This window comes from Hydra vulgaris, chromosome 06 (genome assembly GCF_038396675.1).
Source record: "Hydra vulgaris chromosome 06, alternate assembly HydraT2T_AEP".
Taxonomy (NCBI): Eukaryota; Metazoa; Cnidaria; class Hydrozoa; order Anthoathecata; family Hydridae; genus Hydra; species Hydra vulgaris.
Window position 1 is genome coordinate 3,651,515 of NC_088925.1, and position 15,082 is coordinate 3,666,596.

At 25.9% G+C, this 15,082-nt stretch overlaps 1 protein-coding gene across 2 annotated transcripts in view; it reads right to left on the reverse strand.

The window, feature by feature from the left end:
- LOC101234320 (phospholipase DDHD1) overlaps positions 1-13,679 on the reverse strand; it is a 71,293-nt gene extending 57,614 nt beyond the window's left edge. For both annotated transcript variants that reach the window (XM_065799007.1, XM_065799006.1), the window contains exons 1-4: positions 13,329-13,679; positions 6,584-6,720; positions 3,276-3,400; positions 3,165-3,201 (exon numbers count right to left, since the gene is read on the reverse strand). In XM_065799007.1, coding sequence (XP_065655079.1) covers positions 3,165-3,201; positions 3,276-3,400; positions 6,584-6,720; positions 13,329-13,567 — 538 coding nt within the window. In that variant the 5' untranslated portion in view covers positions 13,568-13,679. The remainder of the gene's footprint in view (positions 1-3,164; positions 3,202-3,275; positions 3,401-6,583; positions 6,721-13,328) is intronic.
- Positions 13,680-15,082: the final 1,403 nt, after the last annotated feature.

Consider the following 15,082-nt stretch of genomic DNA (forward strand, 5'->3'; position numbering starts at 1 on the left):
CGATGGGAGAGAGGCTCAAGCTTGGCAGATAAAGTAAGTCTAACTACATTTACAATGTGTTTTAGGACCTTGTCTTGAAGAGAAAGAGCAGCCATTGGAAGAACCAGCACAAATATGACAACAGTATTCCATACAGGGACGAATAAAATATTTGTAGTAATTTGCATTATTAGAAGAACTAGTCCAAATATGACAGCAGTATTCCATAATGAGACGAATAAGAAATTTGTAGAGGTAGAGAATAGAATCTGGAGTAAAAAGTGTGAGACCATTTACAAACCTGGCCCCGCCAAAAAGAGTTAACTATAAACATTTTGATTGGAATAATATCAACAGAAAACCTTACTATACTTTTAATCATAATTTGACTTAATTGATTGCACTGTTATTGGAAATAAACTTGGTTTTGACAAAGCAACATTGTTCCAATCAAAACAATTGGTTTCCAATATTGGAACACTTTGATTCCCTAACCAGAAAAGCTTGCTTTTTTGAAAAATACCCAGTAAAATCAACAAAAATCAATTTAAAATTATTTTCATCCTTATAATGATAATTAAAACAATTCAATAGAATTAAAATTGCCAGGACAAAACTTCTACAAACAATAGAATGATCAAAAACCTTGACTATTATGATGTTCTGCCAATTTATTATTTAAAAATCACTAAGTTCTTTTATTTTATTAATTAAAAATCACTAAATAAAGTATTATTTTTGTAATTTATGATTGTAACTTTTTATTTTTAAATTGTGCTTAAACAATTTCTTCAACCCTTTGATTTTATCACTGATTAAGTAAGGAAAACTTTATAGCTCCGATCAAGGAAACTTGGACTATTATTTTGTTTTACTGCAGTAAAAATCTTAGCATAGTCAGTAAATGATCTGTTTTGTTTTACTGCAGTGCAATGCTTGCGGCAAGTTATAAGATAAGTTTATGTTTTAAATCCCACCGCACTTAACACAAAAAACCGTATAACTCACAGAAGTATAGATTTTATGGAAAAATGCTTTAAATTAATGGTGCACATGGACTTTTCGAGGGATAACTTTCATAGTTTCTCAAAACGAAGAAAATAAAATATTTTACTAGATAAATGCAAAATAAATGTTCCAATTTAAGAACTGTTTCAATTTCTCTCCTCTATTTACATGATATAGTATTTGCTCATAAAAATGTGTGGTGTGACTCTAACAAGATCATAAGCATACATATGTTGTAAGCTTCACTTAAGGAAAGAAGATGCTTGAAATTGTTTATATTAAAGAAACAGTATAAACTGGGGAGGATAAAGTGATAATGATGATGATGATGTTGATGATGATGATGCAATAATCATGATGATGTTTATATATATGAATAATATATACATATACACATATGCATTTATATATACAGGCCTTGTTACGATATTTCGCTGCGTAACGAAAACGCGTAACGCGTTTCTAAGTAACACAATTCAGCAAATATATTTTGTATCGTTAGAAGTTATACTGCATCACTAGCGCCTTTTCAAGTACCGTATTGTAATTAAAGTTATTTTATAAACGCGCTAAAATCATACAAACAGTTTTTTTTTTTCACTATAACAAAAGTTACAAATAAAATTCAAGTTCCTATTTGAAAAATCATTTTTATTATTTTTTTCAAATATGAACTAAATTTAATTTTGAAAAAAATGTTTTTTTCACAAAACGTAAAATAATATTTGTTTATTTTCTTATAATTTTACAGTTGGTTTTTGTTATTTTAACTGTTAATAAATTTTTTCTTATTTATTTTGTGAACTCTTTTTAATAATGTTTTTAAACAAAGATTTTTTTTTTATTATCTATCAGCTACCGATAACATATTCGTGATCATAATTTATTTTCATAAATTAAAAGAATGTCATTAAAACTTTACGTTATTGAATTAACAATAAACAAAATATCTTATTAATAAAATATTTACATCAAAATTAATTGTGCATTTTTTAAACCATTATGACAAAAAATAATTTTTATATTTAAAAGAAATTTATATGTTTAATTCCTTAAGATAAACTTTAAACACTTTGTTTTTTTTACTAATTTTTAACAACAACAAAAAAATTATTAAATCAACTGTTTCTTTAACATAAAAATTATTAATTTAAAAATTATTAAACTAAAAAAATATTAGTTTACAATTGCGGTTAAAAGCTTTTACTGACGACTTTATTTTTTCTGAATAAACATCACGTTAACGACATCAAAAGATAATTTAAAAGATAAAAGTTTTTGTGCAGGCAAAAAGCAAGCTGCGTAACACTTCTTAACAAGGCCTATATATATATATATATATATATATATATATATATATATATATAATATATATATATATATATATATATATATATATATATATATATATATATATATATATATACACACATAAAAAACGGATTTGAAATAAAAATAATATATTTTTAGGATGTATCAATGCTTATGCAACCAGGTCACAAACCTGGCCCCGGCCCCAGTTGAATATCTATCCCAGTTGATTACTAACTATAGATACATGATATTAGATAGAGATATGTTTGATTGATTATAATACTAAAAAAGGGTTATTGCTGATTATATTAAGTACTAAAAAACTTTGTTTATCTCCAATTATAAATAAGCATTTACTTCTAACAAGGTATTACAAAGTTTCCATCACATGTAATATCTAAGATCCAAAGAAAAGATTAAAGAGAACATAGCAATTTAAGACACACTTATACACACTTTTTTTACATAAAACACTTTTTGATTTTGCCTGAAGTTTCTAAATTTTAGGTATTTTGAGTCACAAATGTTTCATTAATATTTCTGAAATGAAAAGCTTTATCAAGATGCATGGACAAAGAAAAAAAATGTTTCTTATAAAGAAATATTATTCAACCATAAAAGGCATGGTGATAAAGAACTATACTTGAATCATTATAACAATATATATACATTTATGAATATTAAGATTTTAATAAAAGTTCTAGCTTTAATCAACAGTGACAACTGTTGCTTTGTTAAAGATTGGTAACCTCATTCACAAATCTCCACAACAACATATAAAATAAAATAAAAATTTCAAAAATTTTCACGAATTCAAATTATTCAAATCCTGTTTATTATCTACAAAAATTAAATTTATTAACCATTATTAGATGTGTTCATATCAAGTGTGCCCATTCCCTAAAAAAAAAAAATTAAAATTAAAAATTGATAAGAATAAAATTTTGAAAAAATTATTATAATTAAAAACTTACTAATGATCTTACAACTCCACAATGGGCTTCTTCGATTACAAATGCCTGATTTTCATCAAGTGGCTCCCAATTACCTTGTTGGGTACCTTTAAACCAAGTCCCTCTCATAACAGGTATATTATTTTCTATAAATAAAGATAACAACATAATTAGTGTAGTAACAACATAATTAGTGTAGTAACAACATAATTATTGTAGTAACAACATAATTAGTGTATAAAGTAGTAAAAAAAATATTTTATTTATATTAGCCGATGTCATGATATAATCTAAATAACAATTTTTAAAGATTAAAGAGCAAATCTTTGCTTGAGAGATTCAAAGTTCTATAAAGGGTTGGGAATTCCAGGATCACATGTCTAATCCCAGGATTAAGCACTTGGGGTTTAACTTTTAAGCTCTTTGAAAAATTTTTAAAAATCGTATTTGGTTGAACATTTTATCTAAATTTCTTTGGTTAAGATTTGAATATTTTCATATTGTGAACTCCTGATTTTTTTGTTTGTTTGTTCAAATTGCAATCAAATTTAAACTTTACAAATTCAAAATTCTTGCAATTATGCTTTTTGAATGTTGTAATATGCATTTACATTCTTAAAATTTGTTGGTGCTTAGTAACATATATTCAAGTTACTTGCAATTTTTATATCGAATAGATGTTATTTGTTTGAGACTAATTTATAATACTAGTTTTAATTATATTAAAATTGCAGGTTATTCAAACAGTAAATTTTTTAAAATTATAATAGCTTCTTACATGGATTATAAAAAAAATAAATCTGGTGCTTAGAAACATTTCTTTTGCAAAGAAAAAAAGCAGACAGCAATGTCTAAGACTGCAAAAAAGTTTTAAAAATTGTGGCTCTACATACTTACTTTACGCACTTGCTCATAAAATCAACCCCACACCAGCTACTATTTCAGCAAACACACTAGATGAACCACCAACAAAAAAATATATACATATATTAGCCAATTATTTTCCGATACTGGAGCAAGAAGAAAATTCATTTCCTGCTACATTTGCCGGATTAACAACCTTTGATGGGATTTCGTTCAATGATATATGCTTTTCTAGTGATATATGTGCAGGTCTTATAGCTACAGGATTCGAAGGTTTACCTGCAACAGTCAACACTGTGCATAGAATGGTTGTGAATTACAGCAAAAAAATAAAGATTTTTTAAATTGAAATAGTCTGCAAAAAAAATCTGAATTAGAAGTAGGTGATAAATTTTCTTTATCTTTTGACGAATGGACATCACTATGTAACTATTCAACAAAAACACTAAGATTTAAGCAATTCAATGAAAACGAACAATAAGAAGATTAGAGATTAACTTTTGATTATGATTTTTCTTACAACAGTGAAATCTTTGAATGGTTCTTTGAATCTCAATATGGTTGATCTCAATGAATCTCAATATATATATCTATGTCATAATAAGCATTGAGGAAACCAATGTGATGTTACTGAGGTAAGTTGTGGTCCAGTTATCAAAAAGGTACAAAAATAATAGTAATCTTCAGAGATGTCTTGCAGAAGTATGATGCAGCTAAATTTGGAAAGCAAATAACTCTAATAAAATATTGTAAGAGCAGTCTTTTGTCAATACACCTATTTATTAAAAACTGTATACAAATGGCATTAATAGACATTTGTCATGTAGACTAATGGTAAATCTTTAGCTTTATCTAGCAATGAGGTTAAAACTGTATCTGCTATCATTAATGCGCTAGTCCCAGTAAACGCAATAGTTAAGGCTCTTTGCAGACAGGATGCTAATTTGCTCATAGCTAATGTTGCCATAAATTTTATGTTAAAAATTTTAAAGATGCTAACAACATTATAGGTCAAAAGTTACATTTATCTCTCATTCTACAAATGTAACAAAGGCATACAGATACAAGTGGGATCCTTTGGTACCTCCACAATAGTAAAACTAGCATTCAGCCCAAATGTGAAATAGAGCTAGTAACAGCTCCGCCTTAAATGCTTTAAATAAAATGCTCTAAATTAATAGTTGAATTACTTGAAAGACTAGACACTTTAAATCAAGCTACATCATTAATTTATGAGTCTGAATTTAAAGTTGGAGTTTCTGTTTCAAATGTTTCAAGTGGTTTCTAAATTCTCTTTAGAGTTTCAGACCACTAACAGACATCCAAGGTTTAACAAACTGTTGTTTATCTAATTGCCTAGATATTGTATTTTTTAAACCATAGTCTAAATTCTCTTTAGGTATTTCAATATGATAACTTTTTTTATAGTCGTTTTCAAAAAAATTATCTATCAGTAAATGAATTTTTTGTGTGATCTTATGTTCTGAAAAGATAACTTTTAAACTAAAGCCACTTTTTGTGCTTTTCTGAAGCTAAAAGTAATATCTTCAAACAATCTTCATGCTTTCCTGAAGCTAAAAGTTATATCTTCAAACAATCTTCATGCTTTCCTGATGCTAAAAGTAATATACAACCTTCAAACAAGGTAACTTGTCAAACATGATTTTTCAAAGAATAATATTCAGTTTACATTAAATTTATAACTATGAAAACTATTTTTTTCATAGTTTTTAAAATTGACCATTTAAGCTCATGTGTCTGTAATAATTTAAAATTAATTAAAATTTAATGATTTAAAATTAAAATAAACATAAAATAAAAAATAACCATAAAAAAGCCAATACATTTGTAAAAACCACTAAAAAGTTTTCTGACTCTCCATCTGAATTTATTTCTTTTGGAAAATTCTTTCAGTACTTCAGGTCTTGAAAATTCTTTTAAGTAAACTTATAAGACTATAAAAAAATTCTTTCATAAAGAGTCTATAATTTTTTAATGACTATTAAACCTACTAATATTCTATGTATTATTAAAAAACCTGTATAATATTAAAAAACTAAATCTAAAAAAGAATTCCGTAATAATTTAATAAATTGTTTTTCTTTAACCTATTTTTTAATAAGTGATGCTATTAAATTTCTTAAAATTGTATTAAAATAATAACATCTTTCATGAACAGATATTTAAAAATACAGGGATCCCAGGACTAGGCAAATGTAATACCAATCTCTTGGGAATAAAAATATAACACAGGATTACATAAGACTTTAAAAAATAACCATAAAAAACAAAACTCATGACTTGTTTAATCAATTTATACTTATATTTTTATGAGTTTATATCTATTTAGGTTTATGTTTATTAAGTTTATTATATTCATTTTGTTTTTATTTTTTTTATACCCTTTAAATAGTTTTAAGACAACAGGTTTTTTTAAAAAAAATTAAAAACAAATTTATACTTGCCTTTCCAAAAAATAGAAATGCATTCCCGATTCAAAATATTGACTTCAAACAAAGAGCCTCTGACAACAGGTAATTCTACTGCAATATTAACATTTGTAGAACTAAATGATGGTGACTGCATGTTAGAAGGGAGAGATCTATAAAATAGAAAAGTTTTAAAAAAAGAGAAACTAAATAAATAAAAAAAAAAGGAAATTAATAAATTTTATTTATTAATAAATTTTATCAAAACATAAAAATAAATGAATTTGTTTTAATGTTTTTATCAAAACATAAAAATAAATAAATTTATTTTTATGTTTTGATAAAATTTATTAACAAATAAAATTTATTAATTTTCCTTTTTCTTTCTTTATTTAGTTTCTCTTTTTTTAAAACTTTTGTTATAACGTGTAATAACGTATGTTATAGCATAAAGGAAGATAAATAGGTCAGATAGATATATAAATCAAAATAAAAAATTAAATGGTACGATACCCAAAATTGCCTTTCGCAGACTTTTAAAGAAAAAAACTTTTTTCAATATTAAAATTTTTATTTTAGCTTGTGAAGATTTTACTCTAAGAAATAGAACATCTATGAATCTACTGCATTCATAGATGTCCTATAATTCATAAATGTAAAATCAGAAAGCAAATGTAGATTTAAAAAATCAATTTATTCCAGTAGATATTTTACAAAGCTTAAAACTTTTTATATTTAAACTAGTCCATATTTAAAAAATAACAACTGGAAAAATTTTAGTTAAAAATACACATGGGTTCCAGAAATATCAGAAATAATGCTGACTCATCATTTTAGTGATTATCTGAAGCGACTACAAAGCAACTTTGACATGTAGTATCTTCATGATGGCTTGAGGAAATTTCTTAAAATTTGGTACCACAATAGATTTTTATTCAAGGAATCCAAAAATAGCACCCTCAAGACTTGACTGTCTCAGGAAATACCTCGTTTATTCAATTTTGTTCAAAATTATTGACTTGTAAATGAAATGATTTTTGGAGGTGAAATGAAGAATGTGGCCCAAGATCCTGAGAAAAAAGTTTAATTGTATATCATGATTTCATCTTAGGTCTACTGAAAAAAATTAGATTCGTCAATTGTCTCTCTAATACTTGATCAAAATCTGCATTTAAAAATGGTATCTATTTAGAAAAATTTTAATTTTGTAAGGAAAGCTATTGAAATATTTTTTAAAACATTTATTTAAATAAAACACCAAATAGTGTTATTTAGTGACTATTTTAGAATATTTATATTCATATGCCAAGGGAGGGCCAGGGGGACTCTGACTTACTCTGACCCCCCCCCTATCTCCCTGGATTTTTTTTTTTTTTTTCACATAAAATGAATTAATAATAAAAAATTATTAAAATAAAAATTAACAACATATATTTTTTTTAGTTTAAGTTTGAGAAACAATTTACTTTCATTATTTCAAATTGGTGAATGCTTACATCCTATTATATCAAAAACAGGCATAAGTTTTGTTTTGTTCTTTTTAAAGGTTATAATTTACTTGTTTGTATTTTCTTAAAGAATCTAAATTTTATTGTTTTTTTATTTTTTTGGCAGGTAATAGTATAAATAATAAGCATATTCAATATGGAGAAATGTGATATTGGAAAAAGTCTTAACATTCATAATGTAACCCCAAGTCGGAAATTCTGCTGTAAATGTTACAAAAAAGCAGTAGAAACTGATGAAGATTTAAATTCACAAGAAGAATGGGAATCAAAAAGTGAGAAAAAAATTAAGTTAGATACTACTATAGAATTACTTGGAATTTCACCAGTCAAACTAAAAAGTCTTTCAAAAAACAAAAGTTTGAGAACACTATTGACAGAGTTGCAAAAATAGTCACATTAACATGTAATATTAAAAAAAACTTCTTTAACAGCAGAAACAAAAAGCCCAATTTCAAACAACAACATTAACAATGACCATGATCTAGACATTTTAATGTATGAAATAAAAAAAATTTCAGAGACTGACTCTTATCGCCATAAAGTATAAATGTTAACACTCGCACCAAAATCATAGACACATACAAAGATATCAAGCTACTTTGAAGTGTCTGAGTATCTTGTTTGAGTTGCAAGAAAAGTTAAAAATGAGCATGGAATTCTATCAATGCCCGAAAAAAAAAACTGGAAACTTAAATTAACACTTTCACCAGAAACAGTTAATTTAGTGATTAACTTTTATCAAAGTGATGAATTTTCAAGAACGATGCCAGGAAAAAAAGATTTCGTAAGTGTTAAGAAAAACCAACATGTTCAAAATAGATTGTTACTCAATCCTAATGAATTACATGTTGCATTTAAAAAAGACTACCCTAACATCAAAGTCAGTTTGTCAAAGTTTTATACGCTTAAACCTAAATGGTGCATTACAACTAATGCATCAGGTACTCACAATGTATGTGTATGGATACATCACCAAAATACAAAATTTCTCATTGATGCCATTTGGTGGAATAAAAGCTATAAAGATTTTATGGCATTGATTGTTTGTTCTCTTGAAAAAGCAGAATGTATGTTGCATCAATGTAACCAATGCCCTGGTATTGAAGCATTAAAAACTTTTTTAGTGCAAGAGTTTATGGACTATGAGCTTGAAAAAGATATAGCATTCAGGCAATGGCAGAGTACTGATCACATATAAACACTATTATTACAGTCTTTGCCACTAGATGAATTTAATGATTTATTATGTGACAGCATTGACAACCTTACCACTCATTCATATATTGCAAAAACACAAAGTAGATACTTAAAAAACTGTAAAGAAAATCTTAACCAAAACGAATGCTTAATTTTAGGAGATTTTGCTGAAAATTATGAATATGTTGTTCAGAATGAGGTTCAAAGTTATCACTGGAACAAAAGTCAATGTTCACTCTTTACAATTGTACTTTTGTTTTATAGAGGAAAAACTTCTCAAACATAAATCTTTTTGTTACCTTTAGAAGATGTTAATTATAACACAGGATTTATTTACAAGACTCAGGAAGATTTAACTAGATATATATCAAAGAAAATTTACCTGATGTGTTAAGTGTGAAATACTTTTCCAATGGTTGCGCAGCACAATTTAAAATTTTTAAAAACTTTATCAATCTTTGTCATCACAGTAAAGACTTTGATTTAAGTGCTGAATGGGTATTTTTTGCTACCAGTCATAGTAAATCCCCCTGTGATGGTATTGATGGGACTGTTAAAAGAGTAGTATGTCAAGAAAGTCTAAAACAAATTACAACTGGGCAGATTTTAGATGTTAATTTAATGTACTCCTTTTGTAAAGTCAAGATAAATGGAATTTGTTTTAAATTATTTTAAAAAGATGAAATCGACCAAACAAGAGTTCAATTAGAAAAAAGATATTTAGGTGGAAGAACAGTTCCTGGGACAAAGACATATCATCATTTTATTCCAATTGCTTCTAATAAGTTATAAAAAAATAAGTATTAATACATGTATTGAAATATTTAATACCATTCCAAAAAGCAAACATAATAAACAGATTTCATTAAACATAAAAAAAATGGATTATATTGCATGTTTTTATGACGGATTTTGGTGGGTAGGGATTGCTGAAGATGACCTTGATATAAAAGTCAGATTCATGCATCCACATGGATGAGGTAAAAACTTCTTTTGGCCAATGAGAAATGATGAGTGTTGGGTGCTCAATTATGAAGCTATATGCCGAATTTCTACAACCACAACAATATCAGGTTGCACGTACAACATTTCTGATTTAGATTTGGGGAATAAAAGCAGTTGGTTACAAAAAAAAATTAACTACATTTAAAACCATTTTGTTGTAATTTTATTTACCTGTTTTGCATTTAGAATTTGTCTTTCCTTTTTTTCTTTTTTTCAAATTCTTGGATGTAAGGCTGAAAAGGAGGGGAAGTTTAAATAATTCCCACTGTCTACCTCATAATGTCAATGTCTATATTAGTCTTAAACTACTAATTAACACCACAAAGATATTGATATAAACAAAAATGTTTAAAAACATTTCAGTATCTTTGGTTTTAAAATTTAAGATTTTTAAAGTTGTAAAAAGATCTTTTTGTGAAATTTCTGAATTCCAAAATTAAAATTTATTTTTTTGTGCTCTCTCTAACTTTTAACTTGTGTTTTTGTTTCTGTACATATGAATATTCTACATTCTAATTCTATAAGAAGAAATAAAGAAAACAATTGTAAATAACAGTTTTCATGCATAATACAAGTAGACATAAAGAAAACATTCCTAAATTGCAGTTAACGGTTTCGTGTCTTCATTTCATATCTTTATGTAACAATTTATATAGGTATTTCCTGAGACAATCAAGTCTTGAGGGTGCTATTTTTGGATTTCTTGAATAAAAATCTATTGTGGTACCAAATTTTAAGAAATTTCCTCAAGCCATCATGAAGATACTACATGTCAAAATTGTTTTGTAGTCGCTTCAGATAATCACTAAAATGATGAGTCAGCATTATTTCTGATATTTCTGGAACCCATGTGTATTTTTAACTAAAATTTTTCCAGTTGTTATTTTTTAAATATGGACTGCAAGTGAGGTAAAAATGAACAAATTCTGAGATGCAAGGGTGTCGAAAATGTTTTTTTTTTTGGGATGATTTCATATGGATTTACCCTAGAATAAGCCAGGAATCTAGTCAGTTAAAAATTAGTCAGGAATCTAGTTGACATCAGAGTTGACATTGAACCTTGAACCTATTGATTTTAAGCCAGAAATCAAAATACTGGACCACAGCTGCTCATATTTTAGAACATTATTTTAAAATCAATGTAAACATTTGAAAAATATTTTGCAATAAAAACTTGGGAATAATTGACAAATAACTATTATAATAACAAATTATAATTAATAATTATAATTATTAAATATAAATTATAACTAATTTGTCAATTTTTTCTTAGTCATTAATTATATTTATAAACTATTTAAAAAAAAAAACACCAAAGAAAAAACATTAAATCCAAATAATAAGAAATAAGTATAACATTTATATTTAAATATATTCTTGTTATTATACATAATAACAATAATATATCTAAATATAAAGTTAAAATATATTTTTTCAATTATAAATTTTATAATTTGAAATATTATAAATAATTCAAAATTCTAAATAAATTTGTTGATTAAATTTTTTTAAACACTTTTAGGTGTTACTGGGTCCTTAGCTGTAATAAAAGAGAACTTTATTTTGAAGAACAAAAACTCTGATATAAAACTTAATTTGGGGGAAAATAAGAAGTGCTCATAAATCTTAGAACCTTTCTAATAGTAGTATCATAATAAAAATACTAAACCCTGATCTGTCTAAAACAAGTTAAGCTGTCAGGAAAGATATTCTGTTGTAAAACAATTGCTTCAAACCATTTATAATGTCCTATTTAAATAAGAAAATAGCATCATATAAAGTAACAGACAATATTAAGTAACATTGTTGATAAAATCAAAACTCAAACAATAAAAATGATATTGTTTATGTCAGGATCTATATCACTGCAATAATTTTTTTTTATAATTTGTAAATTAACAAGAGTAATACATTTTCAAAAAGATTAGCTTTTCAAAAATTTATGTCAATCTGCTGAATGATAAATTTTAGATTAGCAAATTCTTTTTTCAACATGACAATGACCACAAATACACCAGCGAAGTTGCACAACAATTCCTCAAAAAAAAGTTAAGTTTTAACATCCTTAAATGTCCGCCACAAAGCCTGAACCTTAACCCCATTAAAAAATCAAGAGCAATTTTAAAATCTAAAATACCTCCTTCAAAGCGAACAAGCAAAAAAGAATTTTATGAGGTTCTTAGTGAAACTTGGAATTGTGTAAAAATATATTTTTTTAACTTGATGATATCAGTTACTCTAGAATTTTTTTATTAAACATCCAGACATATTTTTTATCTCTTTTTTTAATTTAAAACACCACTCTCTCCCACACACACACACACACACACACACACACACACACACACACACACACACACACACACACACACACACACACACACACACACACACACACACACACACACACACACACACACACAGATATATATATATATATATATATATATATATATATATATATATATATATATATATATATATATATATATATATATATAAAAGACAAAGAATAATAAAGAAACAATTTTTTTTGGTTTCCGTATTTAAAGTCTTTCAAATCTAGATAGTAAATGGAATATATCATTTAAAATTCAATAATGGCTGCTCATAAACTCGTGGACAATAAAATTACCAACTCATAAAAGAAACAAAGCAAAAAATTCCACAAACATGCATAAAGATAATAGAAAACTAGAGTGTTGGTGCAGAAGAGCAACCTGGAAAGCAACTGCAACTTTGAAAATTGAACAATTTCTGATGTGCTATTTTTAGCTGTTTTGTTTTTGTTTCATTTTTTCTTATAAAAATATTTATCTTATAAGAACATTTATCTTATAAAAATATTTCATAAAATCAATATATATTGTCACAATATATTTTGAATTAGTTATACAAATGAAGTTTTTTCAGTTAAGAATCATTAACTGAAAAAAATTCAACTTTTCCTTCTAAATTCCATGTTTTTTTATAATACAATATTAAAAAAAAAAAGGAAACAACATTTATAATGGGAAAACAAAAATGTGTTATTTAATGATATTTATAACACTAAAGTAAAAAACTTATACCTAAATATAGTCTCAATTTTTAATGAATCGCTGCCATTAAAAGGAATCCACTTTTTTTCCTCTTGAAAAAACCAACGAACTTTTTTTGATGATAAAGGTTGCAGAAACTCAAAATGTTTTTGTACACTTGGTAAAGTTGCATGTGGTAATGTTAGTGGTCGACTAGATTTAATTTTTAAGTCAAGAGTTGTGCCTTTTTGCTGTGATGTAATTGTTGCGTTCTTTTCTGGTGATGCCATTGTTGTTATGAGACTTTTTTCACATGATATGATTATACAGAAGTTTTAATTAAAGAAACTTGTGTACGATATTTTTTACTAAAAGTACTCATGTAAAAAATATATATAAGATTAGATTTAATAAATAATAAACTATGTTTTATACATGTGATGTGTATTTTCTTTTTTTTTTCTTTTTTTGAAATGCTACTTTACCTAAATTTACCTGAAAATAAGAAAATTTAAGTAAATTATAATAATATAAGAAAATTTATAGTGCGTTTTTCTTTGCAGTTTTTTTAGCATTTTAAACACAGATTAGTTCTCCCTACGTCTAACTGGCAGCGGCGTGCTGTAACTTTTGGGGGCCCTGTGCAGAAACTAAAAAAAAAATTTTTTTCTTTTAATTCGTAGTAATTTATGGTACTGGAGAAGTTTTTCTAATTTATTTAATAGGGGGCCCAGTGCAATTGCACTTGTTGCACTTGCGATAGTACGGCGCTGCTAACTGGTTTTGAGAAATAGCATCACATAATAAGTAAATAATACATTACAATAATAAATAAAAATTCTAAACTTAAAAAACTGAAATATATAGATTTTATTTTGCATTGTTTATTACTATGATAAACGTGATTTTAAAAATTTATTCAAAATGAAGTTTAAAAATAAAAAGACAATTCAATAAATACAAGGTTTGAAATAGTGAATGAACTAAGAGAGTGGACCAGGGATTAAGGTGGTTTGAGCATGTTTGAATGCATGAGCTCAAAGATACAGATAGTTAGGTACCAGCATATAGCAGGTTCAGGATTAAAAGGTATAAATGTAAAAGTAAAAAAACTTCAGGAGAGTACATCACAAAAAACATGAAAAAATTTGTGTAAAGAAAAGAAGATCCAGGATCTAATCAAATCAAATCAAATCAAAATCAAATCAATATATTTTCACTTAAATAATAACTGTATATATACAATCGTGCGGGACATTTACAAACAGTTATAAACTGATGACGCGTAAAGACCTATGATGGTATAAATATAGCATAATAATAATGATAATAATAATAAGTAATAAAAAATAAATAAAAATAAATAGTAATAATAATAGTAATAAATAGTAATAATAATATTAAATACAGTAATATAATAAGTACTATCTATATATTTTACTATATATAGGTATATATTTTACTATATATTTATCTATATATATTATAGTGATTATCATAAGGATAATGCAAAAAAAAATATATATATATATATAAAATATAAAAATCATAACAATATTAATAACAAAAAATATAACAGTAAAAAGAAGGAAAGAAAGGAAGAAGAGTCAAAGAAGTAGAAGTCATAGGAGTTTTGTTGTGATCCAGCATTTTTCAAGCATAGAAAAATTGAATATGAATTAAAGAAAAAGAAAAAAAAAAAAAAATTGTTATAGAGAATTAAGCGGGACGATTGCATATATTCCTGACGATTGCAATATAATCCTGTATATTAAAGAAACAATATTACGAGCTAACTTGTGCAA